This window comes from Symsagittifera roscoffensis, chromosome 7, assembly GCF_963678635.1.
Source record: "Symsagittifera roscoffensis chromosome 7, txSymRosc1.1, whole genome shotgun sequence".
Classification (NCBI taxonomy): Eukaryota; Metazoa; Xenacoelomorpha; order Acoela; family Convolutidae; genus Symsagittifera; species Symsagittifera roscoffensis.
In genome coordinates, this window is record NC_087068.1 from 13,359,765 (window position 1) to 13,378,457 (window position 18,693).

Here is an 18,693-nt window from a genome sequence, read left to right on the forward strand (position 1 = left end):
TTTTGAAAAATTTAAGATTGACACTTTTTGATTAAACTGACCCAATTTGAGAAAACTGGATCAATAGATTAAATTTTTATTTCGCTGGAAAATTTAGAAATTCAAATCCACTTTCGAAACTAATGCTGATTTAAATCATCCGAACAAAATTAACATTTGAAATGACAAAGGCGTTTTTCCCAAACTCGGTTAAAATTAAGCAAAAATTGAAGACAACAGAAGTTGCTTAGATTTTTACCAAGAATTTTTATGATGCAATTTTTTTGCGAAATTCGGAACCAAAATTTTACCCCAAAAAACGGGGTCAATTTGACGTTTTTTTCAAAAAATCAAAAATTACGCAAAAATACCAAGTAAATTGATAATAAATTTACATCAAAAGAAGCATCTTACAAAGCGCAACAGAGTTCTAGAAAAATAAAATCTCCAAAAATCTGTATAAGAGAAATTATTATTCCTTGATAGCCAAACAATGTCATTATTACTATGAAAAACTTGAAATCTTTGTTTAAATACAAATTTTTAACGTTTTGCGCAAATTTTAGAGATTCTACCCATGTCAAACATTGTTGAGCTGTGTAGGAGACTTCTTTTGGTATAAATTTCCTATCAACTAATTAAGTAGTTTGTGTAGTTTTTGATTAACTAAGAAAACTAACTGACCAGTTTTTGGGGTAAAATTTTGGTTCCGATTTTTGCAAAAAAAAAGCATCATAAAAATTCTAGTAAAAATCAAAGCATCTTCTGTACTCTTAATTTTTTGCCTCATCTTAACCAAATTGGAGAAAAACGCGTTTAAAGTTTCCAATGTTGTTCGTTCTGCCCGATAATCTAAATCAGTACTGTAGAAATCGATCATGTTTCTCGCGGCCGTAACACTTTCGTAGTTCGATTGTGGACTTAGCCTTCCTTTTAACAAATGAAACGAACTGACCTTTGAAAAAAATCAAAATTTAAACCGCGAAAAATCAAATTTTAGAGTGAAGACTTTTTCCTGATAAAACATTAAAATCAACAAGACCCATAAGAGCATTCACTACGTTCATGACTTAAAAACCGAATACAAACCTCATGCCATTTTCGGTCAGAATAGTAATATTGTCAGCTCTCTCTAATTAAAGGGAAAACTATTGAAAGAATAGTCTGTTTTAAATTAATGCGAAAACAGAAAATTACAATACAACTTCGCAACATAAGAAAAAGGCGTCACTTTTCATAAATTGGACTAGCCGAATCTCACGTGATCATTCCTAGGCATCTCTCATACAATTCAATTACTTCAGAAGAAAAATACAAATCAAAACGTCAAATGGTTTTCTAGAATATGGAAAATAAACACCAAGGCTAGAAAACGAAAGAGAAATGATTTCATATCAACTTAACATTAGGAAGAAAACATCTAATAAATTAATCAAATCAAAAGTTTCGACGAAAGATTTGTTAGGTTCTGTTCAAAAAGGTACTTGAGGTGCAAACTTGAAGTACCTATTACCGGCAGTATGTTTGAATTCTAGTACATCAGATATCTTATCCTGGTACTTCTATGGTTTTTTATTCAATACTTCTTATCTAAATTCAGTGTGAGCTTTGAGCCAGGCCGAGGTGATTCTGTGCACCGGATCCTGAGTTCTGGTTTTGCATGAACTGCTGGGGTTGACTTGGAAACCGATTCATGAAATCTCCGAACGCACTCGTATCGAATTGCATGTTCGGATGGACCCCTGGAGGCACGTTGCTTTGAAACGTCTGTTGCTGTCCCATCGGGGGTCTTGTATTTACAGTCATACTCGCAACTCCGGTTGTTATGCCCTGAGTTGCGGTGACCCTAACTCCTGTTACAGCTGCTGTGGGTGAACTTGCTCCTCTGCCTCCAACCTGTCCAGGTTGGACATTTACAGCCCCATATACTCCACTATTCGCTTGATTGATCACACCATTATATCCATTTTGCATCATATTCTGACCGATTTGAAGCCCACTTTGTACTTGTCCATTCACTTGAGCAACGCCCGATTGGGCCAAGTTGCCCCAGAAGTTCTCGGTTGGACTCTGGGTCTGGCTTTGGGTTCCCGGAGGTGGTTGTGGAGGTTGTCCCGTGTAGCGGAACAAGGGGTTCTTGAGGTCGAGGAAGTTAGTTGACTCGAAGTTGGTACTGGTATTCTTCAAAACCATATCGACGTCGTAACTTTGTTTCGAATTTGCAGCTAGAGTCACTCTTCCTGTCATGATTTCACCCTCCTAAATCACTCCCTTTTCAACATTTGCAAAACTAACTTTTCAAGGAAAAACCTTTTAGTATTTTAAATCTTATGTTAAAAAAATTTGAAAAACGTATCAACACATGCATCCTGTTGAAGCTATAAATATATATAATAACGCATGTTCACTAAACATGGTTCTCCAGATGATAAACTGCTGTAATACGTTCACCCTTAAAAACAAAAACATAGCTAACAGATAGTTGGAAAATTGTAAAGAACACGGAAACCGAATAAAAAATGATTGATTATTTTTGACTTTTGAGTGAAATTGTTATTCCGCTGGAAAATTCAAAAATTAAACTCCACTTTCGAAACTAAGTCGTTTTTTTGCGCCATTGTCACGTTCGTATTTGGAGAATTCATTTTACCAAACTTTCAGCAGATGAATTTGAATTGAATTCACAAAACGCAGGCATACGTAAGTTCATTTATAGATGCATTAATATGTATGAATGCCCGTCAGTAACTTTTTGAGCATTTTAACATTTATTCTGATAAAAAAAACGCCAAGCTTTTTACATTCAGTGGCAATTTCGAGTTGGAAGCCATCTGCTACACTAAAACTCACTGAAAAATCCGAGCCATATATCGTGTGCTTACACTTACACACAGAAGTAAACACCTGAGCCCTAAATAACTTGAAATTAGTTTACGAGGATTTTATTCCTGACTTATACTATCAGAATCATTGTGAGATTTTTTTCGACGAGCAATAGGAAAGTATCAGGTAGTAAGTTAGCGCCAGAAAGAAAAATACCGCAAACTCTTAATTCAACCTATTGACGACCTCCAAAGCATTCACCATTTTTAAACTTTTTTAACTGTTATCCATGGCAAGTCAATTCAAATTTTGTTAACCTTGACAAAAATGGGGCACTTCAGCAGACAGCGGACTTGATACCAATGCGTCAAAGACTCCGTCGGGGCTGTGGACAGCCAAACAGTCTGTTTACTTCCCACAAACGCCACGTCAAACCAAAATGCCAAGCCATGAACATGTCCCGTTTGTGTCGCAACGTAATTCAGCGGAATCGAGATATTGTGCAGATCCATTTCGCTGCAGATTGCAAAATTTGTTTGGTGCTTCAGAGGGGCAGACATTAGGATCTGATAGTCAAACGTATCCACTATAGGCTGACGGAAGTACTCGGCAATTGCGGTGTCTCGAAGCGATGACAAATCCACGCCGTAGAAATTAGGCTGGTACCAGAAATGCGACTTTGAAAACTGCTCCTGGTACAAACACTCGTCTGTAAATGGGGCGACGAACAGGTCTCCTTGTGTCGGGAACAATTTCCCATTGGGACGGAGGAACTTTTTGGCGTGTAAGTAAGATTCCAACATACGTTCGTTGAACAACATGTAACCCATGGGTTCCGAGATCAAAACATCAGCCATTTCAGGAACCTCAACTTCTTCTACTTTTCCTGGAATTACAGTTATTTTGCTGGACAGATTATTACTTCTGACGAGCTCCGCACATTGTTCCGCTATAGAACTGGCTTCGATAGCGTAGACTTTTCTGGCTCCAGCTTGAACTGCGAAGAAACTTAGAATTCCCGAACCAGCTCCAACGTCTATAACGACCTAAAACAAAAATATCTCTCAAAAACAAGTGCAGCTCGGAATGTTTAAAATTTCGACGGAAGACGTTTCTGACGACTTTCCAGGTATGATAATATTTGTTCAGGAAACTGTTCGCTAAAATAAACACTTCAAAAATCAGGAAACACAAGAGACAAAAACACTGACTTTATTGTGAAAGTCGGGTAAGTTGTTGAGCATGGCTCGTTGGTATGTTGAGGTCCTGATGAAATCTTGCATCATGTTCTGCTGCTGACTGAGGTACCCGTAGAACTGGAAATATTGCACAGCAGACGACTGCTCTGTTCTCGCATCGAACACGTTGTCGTCTTTCATTTCGTTGTCTTCTCCTCCATCTGAACTCTTGTTGGGTACATCGCCTTTATTTGAAACAGTCGATATAGCACCTAAAAAAAATTACTTATTAATTTTGATTATGATACAAGATAACGGTATTAGCCGGTTGTTTTGTTCTTAGTGCAATGATCTGACTACGGTTAAACTGCGCAAAATATTTCAAGCAACAAGAAATGTTCTCCCCAAAATGTTCGCATTATTCAGAAACACTTTCCACTCTTCTTGGGTCGAAATTAGGGGATGACACTTGCGCTACAAAAAGGTGACATGGCCCAGATCCGATTGAAGACACATCCAAAAAACAACACCAGATCACCCATACAAGATACAACTGGTAGTAATTTACGGCAGCCATTTACAGTCGATCAACGCCGAACTTTTTTCTAATATGGTTTGAGTGACACGACAGATTAAACATTGAAGTCGTGAATTTTCCAGTCGACCAATTAAGAAAAGAATTCGTAAATTGATGAACAAAACTCAAACTGACATATTCAGTTAAATTTGTGCGAGAAAACAGTGAAATTTAAAAAAAAAACCGACTGTGTCATTCTGACCAGAATTCGTATACGGTCTACTTAGCAGAAAACAATTCGATCTAACCAAGAAATCAACCTGCTAGCCACAGGCAACAAAGTAATTCAGGAACGGTTATCTTGTTGCCGAGCAACCTCTGAGATGCTCAATTTTAATCCTCCTATCGGTTAGAAAACATTTTGTAGCGACGCCATTTTTAATTCAACTTTCTAAAAACTCTGATTTTTAAATTTAGCCCTTATCCTATTGTTATTTTTCACCAAAACACTAACCCACAATGGGCGAACAAACCAGGCTTTTAACGGTTATCACGTATTTAAGGTTTTCCAAGATCTGTGTATGGGGTTGCCAAGCCAATATAAGCCAATGTGGGAGACATTTTGGAAGCGGCCTGAAAACGGTAACTTTCAAACAGATTGATGTCCCTGAACCACATTTACACTTGCTCCGAACGTAGCGACGTTTGAAAGCACGGTAGCTAAAGTTTCAGGTCTAAAGCCAATGGTTATATGACCTTAGGACATTAGTTTCCAGTTTGTGTATGGCAGTTCAACGCCTGCAACAAAATCCAGCTGCAATGACAAATCTGCAATGAGATGAGAGTAACAGTTTTTGCAACGCCGAAGGAAAACTTTTGATTGGGCCATACTAATCATTATATAAACACATCGACAAAAAGTATATAATTTAATGGTATTAATTTACGTTTAGTTTAGTAGTCATTAAATGAAGTAGAATGATTATATTTCACTTCTTTTAATTAGCCCCGGCCCTTGTTCCATCTTTGGCCTTTTTCCGTGGGGAAGAGAAATGTCATCCCGTGACTGAAGGGCAATTCGAACGACCTTTGTATTAAAGGCCGCGCGTTATACCCACGGTTGCTTACTAGATTTTACTCGCTGCTGCTTAGCTTCCAATCTCACGCCCAAACGAATCCAATGAGTGGTAAAAAAAATTTGCTGTCAGAACATTCCGGGTAACTTCCACAGCCACAGCAAATCTGACCATTTCTGTTTACCCGGGTCGAGATCCCGCTCAAAAACCGCTCAAGATTTGAGCGGTTTGAGCGGTTTTCCAGCAAGATTTGAGCGGTTTGAGCGGTTTGTGCGGTTTTTTTGGAAAAACCACTCAAATCGCTCAAATCTTGCTTAAAAAACCGCTCAAAAACCGCTCAAAAACCGCTCATTTCTTGCGGTGATTTTTGAACGGTTTTTCAAGCAATATTTGAGCGGTTTTTGAGCGGTTTTCGAGCGGTCTTCCCGGGTCGAGGTCCCAGACTCAACGTTTCTCTAGAGTTTCCCCCCCCCCCCCAACGTACCCCCCCCCCCTCAACGTACCCCCCAACCCACGACGTAACCCCCTCACGTTTAACCATCCCCCCACGAAACCCCCAACCACCACGTGCCTCCTCTCTCTCTAGTTAGGGGACATCTAACTCTAGTAAGGGACATCAACTCTAGTAAGAGGTGAGGGGGGACATCAACTCTAGTAAGAGGTGGGGGGGTTGGTGTGCGATCTTATAATCGATTATTTTTGTTATTTTGTTGAGACTGACAATAAAAATCCTGACAGTATATTTGTTGTGCATGTCTAAAACATTCAACATATTCAGTAGAACAAATACAGCGAATATTATGCTTCCAGCAAGTCCGGATAGACTAATGGATAAGGCGTCTGACTTCGAATCAGAAGATTGAGGGTTCGAATCCCTCTGTGGTCGACTTTTTATTATTAAATCTTGCGCGGTTTTTGAGCGGTTTTTTTGGATAAACCGCTCAAAACCGTTCAAATCTTGCGCGGTTTTTGAGCGGTTTTTTTAGATAAACCGTTCAAAAACCGCTCAAACCGCTCATTTTGAAGCAAGATTTTGAGCGTAATTGTCTAAAAAAACCGCTCAAACCGCTCAAATCTTGCTTCAAATTAGTTGAAAAATCTCGACTCGGGTACTAGAGAACGTATATTCCACGATTATTTAACTTTTACTTCCGTATTTACAAAGAAAAGAAGGCGTATGCATCTGCACTGCACGTAGGCTTTTTTTCACGCAGAACTTTTTTATACCATTTTGATTAAAGGTTGATGCCAGAAAACACTTACCAGCTCTCAGTCCTTTGAGAATTCTGTGGAAGCTCTCGGTGTCTTTTTCAGACGCAAATTTTAACTTCACGGCAGCATTGTTCAAGTTCAGCACCACAGCCAATCGCCCTGCTCTGCAGTACTCTCCTTTTGTCGTAACAGTAAACTGATAAGCAACTTGCCCCTGCGAGGAAAGCACAAAATTAACACTTTCATCGCATATTTTCAACTCGACTTTAAATTGCCGCGCATCTGATGCATCAGATTCACCATAGTCATTCAACTGGACGAGCTGAACTTTTTCATAAGAGGTCATAACAAATCTAAAACTTACTTATATTTAGGACCACAGCAGTTCAATCATTCAATTGCTTTCATAAGTATATTTTAGCATTCTAAAAAGTATGTTAGTGTTCAATTTCAATTCTACTCAGAATAAGTACTCAGTGCAAGTTAGCCCGAAATATAATGTATATCTCCGATTTTTAGAGTATTAAGTATAGTTCATCAGCTAGTGTATTTTTCAAAGTACGATAGTTAACTCTTTCCAGGTCCGAAAATTTTTCCTTGGTTTCCTACAAGACCAAGCTCTGCGGGAAGAGGCACTCCTAGCTCTTCAAGTTCTGGCTTGATTTCTTGAATGACATAGTTGTAAAGCCTTTCGCGGTAGGCTGCTTTGTACATGATGATCTCCACGATCCTCACCGCTGTTGCAAAATCGTTCAAACGGCGAGCAGCCCTTAAGGCTGCGATGCATATTCTCGGCTCTGGGACACAGTCGTACCGAATAAGATTGTTAAGCCCCATTCTCAATTCCCATTCGTCGATATTTTCTTTGTTGAAATACTGTTCCCAACGATCGTCGAATTCGGGATCCTGTTCGGGATGCGAGTTAGAGCCAAACCGAAGAGATGATTTTGCAATTGGTGCCGCTTTTGTGAGTTGTAAAGGCCGAAAGGCACAAGCCCTGGCAGTTTGTCTAACCAGTACGCCCAGCATTTCTGAAAGCAAAAAAAAACTAAGGAACAATTTGAAAAACTGGCATGACAAATATGAAATAATCGCAGTACGACTGAATACCGTTGAAAAATCGAACGTATTAATAGCAAAAAGATAATAATAACAAAATGCAAGAGTCAGCAATGCTATTTTCATTTGATAAATTACAATAACACGATATTATGGCAACAAACGTTCAGTTACGAAAAAAATATATTAAAATGTTAATTCGAACGTTTTCGGAATTATGTTCATCGCCAAGTTAATAGAAGTGACATGAAACGATTACAGCCGTTGAAACATCAAGAGTGACAATTGCAGTGTTCTAAGCAAAACAATAATAATAATAATTATCACAAAGGATTTAGAACTAATCCAAGGGTTCGCATAAAACCCAGTGATTGGGAGGTTCAACGTTCGTGTTTCAGTTGTTAAAGTTAAGTTTCTTCAAATCTCTACAGTTGTTGCAGCCACATAATATCCGCCAAGTGCATGAATCTGCTTCGTTGTAGCGGGTTTTGAAGAACTTCGTATAAACTTCCAGCAGTTTAATTTTGCATCCTGGATCAAGATTATGTCAAATTTGAAGTAATCGTTAAAAAGATTGGCCAGACGGCAAGCTCGAAACCAGTAATCTGATTCACACTTCTTCAGACGTATTTGTTGGCAGGCAAAATAACGTGTTGCTTGTGTTCATCGAGTACCGATGTCTGTGATGGTTACTTGACTACGCCAGTCTATGTCAACTTTTCCGGTTAGTATTTTGGCAAACAAGAGAATAACATGAAGTTCTTGATATAAGGAGATTGGAAGGATATCGAGTTTCACGAGCTTATCCTTATAGGATATGTTGTTTGTGATGAAGATCCATGATACTGTGTAACAGTCGCCTACTTCAGTCACATATGAGGCTTAAGCAAAATAGGCCCTATAACCATTGGCTCAATGGTTATAGGGACACTATCTCTTGTGTTTTTCTACCTCAAGAACGGTCGGAGCCGATTCGGTTCGCTTGCGACATGAGACTAGAACCCGTTACAGCTTAAAGGCTACTACCAAAATATCCCCCACTCTAGAAAATAAGAACGTCCCCATACTTAGGTCTCGAAATACCCGAAATACGCGAACGCCGTTAAAAACAGGGTCGGAACAATCCGTTAAGTTACTTTTTATTGGACAGTGGAACCTTGATCCATTTCAGATGGATCAACCTAAAACTCGCCTTATCTCAACATAACAATCATAAAACACACTCGAGAAAATTAAATTAGAGACTCACATTTTGATGCACTCGAGTACAAGGAGTAATTAAATTGGTAAGCAACTCGAGAATTAGATAAAATAACTAGATAAGTTTAATACTAATCAGTTTTGATAACAGAAGTAAACTCTGGCTCTAGAATTGGAGTTTTTGTGTGAACCATTGGGACACTCAAGCTGTCCACCTTTCCATTGAAGGCTCACTCTAGTTCGTTTCAAATAGTTGTTCTCTCTTCTTTTTATTATCTCTCCTCCTATTCCGGGATAAAACAGCTCTACTCGTGTATTATTTTGTATCGGGAAATTGCGAATAGCTTTTTCCTGCTCTTTTCTTGAGTATTTTCCCGCAATTGAGTATTTTCCCGCAAGTTTCTTGAGTATTTTCCCGCAAGTTCTGTCTCAAGTAACAGTCGCCTACTTTAGTCACATATGAGGCTTAAGAAAAATAGGCCCTATAACCATTGGCTCAAGAGTCAGGGACACTATCTCTTGTGTTTTTCTACCTCAAGAACGGTCGGAGCCAATTCGGTTCGCTTGCGACATGAGACTGGAACCCGTTAAAGCCTAAAGGCCACTACCAAAATACCCCCCCCTCTAAAAATAAGAACGTCCCCATACTTAGGTCTCGAAATACCCAAAATACATGAACGCCGTTAAAAACCGGGTCGGAACAATCCGCTTAGTTACTTTTTATTGGACAGTGGAACTTTGATCCATTTCAGATGGATCAACCTATAACTCGCCTTATCTCAACATAACTATCATAAAATACACTCGAGAAATTTAAATTGAGAACTCACATGTCGATGCACTTGAGTATGAGGAGTAAGTAAAAGATGAGCAGCTTGAGAATTAAATAATATAACTAAATAAGTTTGATGCTAATTAGTTTTAACAACAGAAGTAAGTTCTGTCTCAAGAATCAAAGTCTCTGAATGAACCATTGGGACACTCGAGTTGTCCACTCTTCCATCGAATGTTCACTCCTTTCCGTTCGAATAGTCGTCCTTTCTCAAGTCTGTATTCTATTTTCCTGTTTTCAGGAACAGACAGCTCTACTCGTATCGAGAAATTGCGAATAGCAATTTCCTGCCTTTTTCTTGAGTAGTTTCCCGCAATTGTTAATTCGGTCGTTCTGATCTTTGACTTTTGCGTTTTCAGTTGGTTCGAGAAAACTGAGCATGACAGGCTCCATTCGAAATTTTTAAAATTAAAACTTCACTCCAAAATTACGTGTTTCTCAAGGTCAAACCTCCAGACATGACCGACTGGCACATACTCCCCGGACTCGAGATCGATGTCCTCATCGTGTGTTGTCATCCGCCAGTGAGTCCCAGAGAACCGAGTGTTGCTCAAGATACAGTGCCAGTGGTCATTTACAGAAGTTTGCATCGGACTTAAGTTTATCTACCTTCCAAAATTCACAACCATATAAAATTTCCACACTATCGCTAAACAGCAATCAAAATCTGCATACACCTGCACCCATGAATTCCCGCTTTTTAAGCTGGTAATTTTAAAATTTCTTTTGTCCTATTCAGTCAGGAAATTGTCATGCATCCATTTGACTCATATAATAGATCTATCATATTAATAACGATATTTTATTCATCTAAAATTTCTTTTTTAGTGAACCCAGATTTCATTCAAGTTCACTCTCAAGCCCCCTCCCTCTCAAGACTCAAGACTCTAGAATTTCCTTTCGAGCCACTGGCTCACCTCGTGTTCTTCGCCTTCGAGGTACCCGATACCGGTGTTCTTGGCACTGTAATTTGTTCCAACAGTGCCTCTTCGTCATCGGAGCTGATCACAATGTCCTCCCAGGCCTTCAACTGTTCATAGGATCGCATCCACTCCCTCTGCTCTTGCAACCTCTTCGATTGATTTGGTAGGCTCTTCACCTTCGACTCTCGGTTCAAACAGAAGGAGTTGTGAAGACTCATGCTTACATTCCTCGCCAGGTCCTCCTCCAGTATCGTTTCCCTCGCTCTAGATTTGTCTCTGGATACTCTGCCCATTCTTTTCCACCCCGCCGCGATCGCATTTCGATGGGTTAGCAGAGGTCTCTTAAAGGCATCTGGTCCTATTTCAGCTTGGAATTGTCGATATTCCTTTTGATGTTTCCTCATGTGGTCCTTCGTCACTACATACAACCAGGATGTCAACGTCGCACGAAACCAAGGAAAGAATCTCAGGCGGCTCCATATATGTCTGACTTCCACTGGTATGGCGAATACCTTGCACGCCGTCTCAAACAACTCTAGCCTCCTGCTGTAATCTATAGCATGAATCGACTCAGCTGTTGGCTTTCTCGATTCTCTATACTTCGCTATATTTTCCTCAATCCATCGCAGAGCCAGCATCGTGCTCACCACCAAGATGGTCACCTTTTGTCGATGCTCCGGTAGTCCCAGTGACTTAATTTCTTCTACGTCCCAGATCAGACAGAGATTGGCGCGGTCTGAATACCACACTGTCTGCGCCAGACAGTGTGGTATGGACAATCCCCCTGTGTGAGGTCGATGCTTCTAAGATTGCGTTCTCCCGAAGCTTCTAGGAGAGGCTCAAGTTCCATCATTTTCTCGTGTATCACGTCGACTTCTTCCGAGCTTGGAGCACCTACTGCGGGTTTCCCCACCACATTTTGCCTCCCGTGATCACTTGTATTTTCGCTCTCCAAGCCTAGGAGTCCTTCACCCCAGATTTCACTCAAGTCGTCTCTTTGTTCCTTTGGTACTGCTCCCCGGATCTTCCTCAATAGCTTGTGTGAATGATGTGACATCAGAGCTAGTCTCACGCATTTGGGCACTGAGAAGGCTTTGTCTATCAATACCCTCTGGCTGGACACCTCCACCATCGCCATGTGTAGTGGATAGTGGCTTCCACATAGGTTAGCCAGCACTGACCCCACTAAGGATTTCGCATTTAGAGGCAATCCATACGCTTCGCTCATGGGAAATCCCATCTCCGCCTCGAGCCCAATCTTCCAACTCTTGATGTGCTTCTGGTTCACTTGTAACACTCCGGGCCATGATTCCACGCTCAACGCGGTCACCAGGTGGTGTTCTGACTCTAGCCTCTCCAGTGACTGGAGACTGCACATTCTTGAGAAAAATCCCAAGGCAGTCGCTAGATTCACGGTGGTACTCGCGTAACATTCAGCCACTATCTGTATCTCGCTCTTCTCCCTTTCGGTGATATCCTCAAACCAGGTGATGAGGTCCTCTTTCTGGAAAGACTGTATCCTGACGCATGATCGTCCATCATAAGTATGCTCGCCGTTGCCACATGTCGAATCAAGACAACTGCCCTGCTCCATCCTCTTCACCGACCCTGTTCCACTCGTCACCTCACTTGACTCTTTCATCTGAGGCAGGATCAGCCTGTGTATTATACTCAAGGTCGCCAAGTCCTCATCCTCTGTCAGTGCCAATCTCACTCTCTCAGTGACCTCCTCAATCAGACTCGCGTGGGGATGTGGACACCAAGAGGGTCTGAGTAATTTCCATACCACTCCCAGATTCGTGGTCAACACGCCATTCCCGTTACCCATTTTTAGCTCCACTCTTTTACTTGAGCGTGGCACACTTATCACTTCCGGCGTCCTCTCAAGGACCAGACCCAGGCTAGGTCTCTCTCTCTCCACAGTGTCTATCTCCATTATCTTCTCTGTCCAGAACTTCAGCAGCTCCGCCACTTCATAGTTTCTGTGGGCACCTCCAGCTTCCGGGTCCAAGAAGGGGTTGTACGCCATTCCCATTACTCCAGAAACATATTGGTACTCTCCCTTTCTGTTGAGTTTCAAGTACTCCCCTGACGAAGCCAGGTTGCGGTGAACGTCGTGTTTCTCTTCGAACTTCTTGTTGTAGAACCTTCGTATCTCATCCAACTTCCTATGGTTCTCCAGAGATTGCCTAGAACCATCCTCCTTCTCTATCCCAGTGCTCTGGTACACATTCAAGATGCCTGTGGAGACTCTCCTTTCCAGCGTCTTGCTTCCAACTGCTCTCTGATGACATGCTAGGATGGTACTGTCAGTCATCATCGACATCGTCCACCTCAAGAAACAGGTTGCATCTTTCCTTCTTGCCAGACTCAAGCCTGAGTTGTCCCTGGCGACGTGCTGCATCAGCATTCGATATATCTCTAGATTTCTGCCTCCCAACTTCAACTTATCGTACGAAGTCAGTGTCTCCAGCTCTATCCCCAACAGGCTCCACGCGAACATCAGTTGTCCTGCAGTCCTGATAAAGGGATTCGCCATCAGCGGCGGTGCCGATGAGGGTGTCCTCATAGCCTCTTCAAAATGATCCTTCAATAAGTTCTGCCAGGATCTCTTCAGCTGGTTTGCCAATTCTATCTTGTTAACCTCAGCCTTCGGCTGGGTGGCCCAACTGTGTCGTTTGCGGGCCACTCCACTGTTCAATTTCTTCAAACAGTCTTCCATCTCCTTCAATGTCTCGAGGGCTATCCACCACGGTCGGGAGGTGTTTCTGGTTTTATTTTTCTCAAGAGGATCACTGGTCACTTGTTTCCCAACAGCCTGATGTTCACTTGAGACCCATTCTTTGCCAACATCTACTTCCCAGGTCTGCCCGCTCGTCGAATCTCGCTTCATTTTTATTCTCTGAGGTTTGAAATTCTCCTCTGTCACTGAACTAGTGGGATCTTCCATTTCTTTTTCTATGTCGAGCAGTTTCCTCGGTTCATAGCTACTCTTGTAGGCTGCCGTCTTCCATCGCGCCAGAACCATGGGGGCCGTTTCTCTCAAGTCTTTTTCCGAGACCGCATCAGCTGAAGGACTGCCCAATCACTCCACGTCTCTCTTCCTCTTGCGAGATCTCACGTCTTTGTTTGGGGGCGTCGTCGTTATCATCACTGATTCAACTTCCTTTTCTCCAACCAACTCTTGCCTCCCCCCTGCTCGAGCCTTAAGGATATTAGTACTTTTAATCATATTACTAGTTCCTACCTTATCCCCCCTTGTACATTTAATTATTTTACTGTCAGTTTTCTGTTTCGGAGTAGAGCTGTCTTTACATTTGTCTCCTCTGGTCTTTCTTGATTTCCTCAACTCGACCATCTTGTTCAGCAGTTCTACTCTGGCTTTCTCCTCTAAACCCGTCCCCATCAGGACAGGCTCACCAAACTTCACCACCGTGTCCCACAGTTCCTCTTTGAAATTATCCAACGTGGTGTCTTCATCCACTTCTCGATTGAAATCGCTCAAGAACTTTTGCCATGCATCTCTGTCCAGAGTGCCCAGGAAGGCGTCTCTGTTTCCCTCGAAGGTATTCTTTTCCCTTCTCTCCGCACTCAAGAAGATCATTCCCATGTTGGGATTCTCGCTCGTCAATGACATCTCTGGGTACTTGCGGGGGGACGAGGTAAAAGGTGGTGTGGGGGTATCTGCCCAGTTTTCTTCACTCAGATCCTTCAACAGTTCCTGCGCAGTGAACTCCTCTTCCGTTGGCTTCTGCTCCGGCGTGTTTCCCACCTCCATATCCTCTCCTGCCTCACTGAGAGTTTCATCCATGCTCTCATCTCCCGACTCTGCTTCTCTTCTCTCAAAAATCCTCTTGAATCGATCTCCCACGGTGCCACTCTTTTTATCCCCAGGGGTGTCTACTGAAAGGGGTGATGGTGTCGTTGGACTCGTCCCCTTGTGTTCTGTCAGTGCCACGTACAATGGACCTGCTGCATCCAGCTTCTTTCCTTCCCTATCCCGTTCCACCTGCTCTAGTCCGTAAGGTGCCCGGTATCTCCTTGTGGCAAACAGCATCTCGTCTGCTTTCAGTGCGATATGCCCTTCCTCGACTATCATCCTGCCGTCGTCCCATGCCGGCAACTGGTTCTCTAGACTTGCCCGCTTAAGTATTCTCAAGGCATCTCGCACTTCGATTTTCGGGGGCATCGACCCCCTCATCTTCTTGGCTTGAGTCGTCCATGAGTTTATCTTCACATCGCTGGTATGGAAATAAATCGCTGCAGTGTAGCCGATGAAGAGCGGGTCCCAGCCGTCGGTAAACTCCTTCTGCCGTTCTTCGATTGTGGTTCTCGCGTAAGGGGACGGGACAACCAGGGAACTGTTCATCCCTAGGGTCATTCTCCTCACTATGGGGAACTCGGGAATGGTCGTTGGTAGGGCTTCTCTCTCCAATATCGCCTCTAGCTCCTTTTTCACTAACTCGAAACTTTTCGTCCATGCAGGAATTCTCAAGATTTCTTGTCCATTGGCTGCCAAGGGATTCAAGTTCCAGAACTTGGGGTAAGTTTCGATGGGGCCCTCGCGCTTGCCTCCCATCCGGCATTGCAGTTGTCCTCGGAAACTGTACACGATCAACTCCGGATCCTTCACCTTTCCGAAGAGCACCGTGTTGCTCATTTGTGCCCTTAGCACCTCTTGCTGGCACCAGTTCAGTGTCGTTCCATCTAGTACGCTTATGAGGCTCACGTGTGTTACGGAGTGTCAATAAGCTGTCACCAGAGGATCTGGAAACGCGAACGTGACGGCTGGTCCATAGATACAAGTCACGACCTCCCCTAGCCCCCGGATGATCCCCATGGGATCCGATCTCATAGCCAGGCATAGGTCCGTTAATAGGGGCATGCCTCCATTCACTCTTCTCCACTCCTCTCTTGTCTTCGGGCTCTTTTCTTCACCAGTCAGGTACCTGTTCTGCATCAGTAGATACTGCACTAGCAGCGTCCTTAGCCCGGCCGCACACTTGTACGAGTAGGTCTCAATACTCGAGTGTGTTCTTCCCATCGACAGGGGCTCCCCATACCTCATTAATCGGTGGAATGACGCCAGTTCACCGTGGGTCAGAAGCACTAACGTCAAATACCCGTCTATTCTGAGGGCGTCCACGCCACGACTGAACATGTATGCTGGGCCCATATTAAACAAGTATCTCGGGTAGACAAGGTACAGCGCCAGCAACAGGCTGATAGGCATATTCAATACCTCCTGTATGAACGCTTTGAAGATCGTCTCCTTCGCGCTGTACACTTCGGTCAGGAACTCTTTTCCCCAACAAGGACTCAAGAACTCGAGAATCTCATGATCCCTCCTCGTCTTTAGCTCACCCCACGCGTGCTCCCTCCAGAACCCTCCAATTGTGACCTCATTGGCTGCTGTGACGAACCTGCCAACCGTCATCTCCCTCTCCTCAGCTTTTCCCAGTTGCTCCTCAAGAAATCCCAGATCTGCTTCACCAGAAGCGGCGCATCCTCTCTTGTTTTCCCTGTGGCGTTTTCCAATCTTGGTGTTAAGAAGGGCCATTTGCCTCCCTCTTGTGCCAACCGATGCACCATCGACTCCAGTTGCTTCTCCGATGCGGCCACGTTCTTCCTTTCGTTGTTTGGCCCTCTAGATCTGCTGGTCGAGCTTGTGATGGTCAACTCCATGTCCCGGAACCACAGACTAGCCGTCAGGTGAACTACCACTGGATGATCGTCCCTAATGATCGGGCTGAGCTTAAGTTGCCTAGCGAAGTTAGATATCTCTAATAAGAGGACCTCGTCTAACACGATGAGGATGTCGGCTAACTCGTAAAAGCCTCTCAACGCATGGGAGACATCCGCCCATGCCGCCGCGAGTTCTGATTTGCGCAGTCTCAAGTTCGTCGGTTCCAATTCTCGGTTGGGAGCTGCCATCAGGACACGCCACCCATTCCCCTCTGCGATCAAGATCAAGATCGCGTACACGAATTGCAGAGCAAGCGGCATGCTCGAGTATCCGGGGGATATTGTGAACGACACTTTTGTCTTGGAGCCGAATCTTGAGGCAACATTCTCTTGTACTTCATTTATGGCCGCGAATAAAGTCTGGATGGCCTCCCAAATCCTCTTTGGCGTAGGTTCACCACCCTTGAGCTGCTCTAGAAATCCCGTTGCGTGCAGATGATCGTTCATCCCTGCAAACAGCAGTAACTCTGGTTCGCAGGTCATTTCTGACTTCATTGCCACCACCAGGGTCAACATCTGGTTTAGCTCCGCTCCCGGCAGGGCATATATCAGGGTCTCTGGCCAAAACAACTTGGGAGACGTTCCTTCAAAATCTGATCCTGCCACGATAACCACCCTTGCTGCAGCCGGGTCTGCCCTGTCGTAAACTGCTAAGGTTTTGGCCAATTGCGCCTGCCCGCAGGGTTTCCCATATCGGGGATCATTGGCTAATTTTGCGCCTTCATATGCGGCGTCTGGTAACTCCATCTCTCTCGGGTTCATCAGTTTGTCTACCACTCTCAATTGTGCTGGAGTGGCCACTCTAATCCTGGCAATGCTGGTTCGGTGTTTGGGAGGCTCCACCACCAGTCCCGGGCTCCCCAAAGACTTGAGAGGTCTGTAATTAATTGGCCCCATCACCGACTTTGTGGGAATTCCAGTCAGGTCCGCCGTCTCTGTCAACTTCGCTCTCGAGAAACGTGTTTCATGAGCCTTCAACCAGTCCACGCACCGGTGTCTCCCCAAGTCTTCGTGTGATACCTGCTCAAGACCCAAAGTTCTCGCTAGCTCCTGCCTACATTCTAGATCCTCCAGATCCAGTTCCTTGACCTTCTCTTCATATTTCTGTCTAATGGTCTCCAGTGGCTTCTCTGACCTCTTTTTCTCCGCAACCACCACTGAGGACACTATCGACCCCTGAGGAGTTGCTGATGCCGCTTCATCAGCTTCCATGGGCGAGGTGCTCGGTAACTTGGTCCGGCTGTTCCTCGAACTGTCTCTAGAATCGGCTCTCTCGCCCAAGCGACTGGATAAAGATCTCGGGTTGAAGAAGGGTGGGTTTGGAGGTGGTCCGAACGTGACCTGTGCTGTCTCCAGCAGTTTAGCCTCTAGCGCGCATATATGTCTCTGGAAGACGTTGTTCAACCACTCCACCCCTCTGGGCCTATCAAAGTGAATGCCATCCGCAGATGCATCGTCAGGGAAAGAGGATAGCTCCATTTGCTCAGCCACGTCCAGTAGCCTAAGGGGAAGGACACTCCTTTGATGTATCTTCCTGACTGTTTCATTCAGGCCTCGCACTTTTGTGTTCATCTCTACTGCATGTTGGTCCGCTCCCATGTTGTAGGGAACAGTACATACCGTGAGAATGGCCGGATCCATTTGGATCCGCATTTCCTCGAGAATGCAGCTCATCTTTTCGTGCAGCCTTGTCACCTTCCTTGCTTCCCCCCTGGACACGTCATTCGTCCCGACCATCAGGGTGACCGTGTATACACTCACCATCCCTAGCATCTCAAGTGTCGCTAACATCTGCGGCGTTGCGGCTCCGGCGAAGCTCAAGATTCCCGTTTGCCAATGGGACTGGATCCGGGTCAGCACCCGCAGCAAGCTGTCCCCAATGATCAAGTGAACCACGCCTTCAGGTACTCGCGGATACGTGAAGTATTCCACCCAAGTCGCGTCGTGGAAGCAATCTCTCCTCTCCCTCTGCGCCGCGCTCCAGTCTATCCGATTGTGCTTGCGATATCTCCCTTCCGTATTCTTCTTGTAGCTCGAGATCACCACACTCCTGACAGGTTGCTCCCCCCAAGTCGAGGGTAAGTCCGCTCTTGCCGGACTCTCGCGATTCCTCAGCTGTAGCCTCTCGTGCAACTCTTTCAATCGTGAC

At 44.1% G+C, this 18,693-nt stretch overlaps 2 protein-coding genes across 2 annotated transcripts in view; both read right to left on the bottom strand.

The window, feature by feature from the left end:
• The window catches only part of LOC134851802 (recQ-mediated genome instability protein 1-like), a 234,447-nt gene that overhangs the window by 150,489 nt on the left and 65,265 nt on the right, over positions 1-18,693 (bottom strand). The gene's annotated exons all lie outside the window — the stretch shown is intronic.
• Positions 1,131-7,135, bottom strand: LOC134851671 (histone-arginine methyltransferase CARMER-like). Its single transcript, XM_063867853.1, has 4 exons — positions 6,837-7,135; positions 4,014-4,252; positions 3,120-3,848; positions 1,131-2,238 (listed from the first exon to the last, which is right to left on the bottom strand). Exons 1-4 carry the CDS (start codon positions 7,129-7,131, stop codon positions 1,576-1,578), a joined length of 1,926 nt encoding a protein of 641 aa, XP_063723923.1. The 5' UTR covers positions 7,132-7,135; the 3' UTR covers positions 1,131-1,575.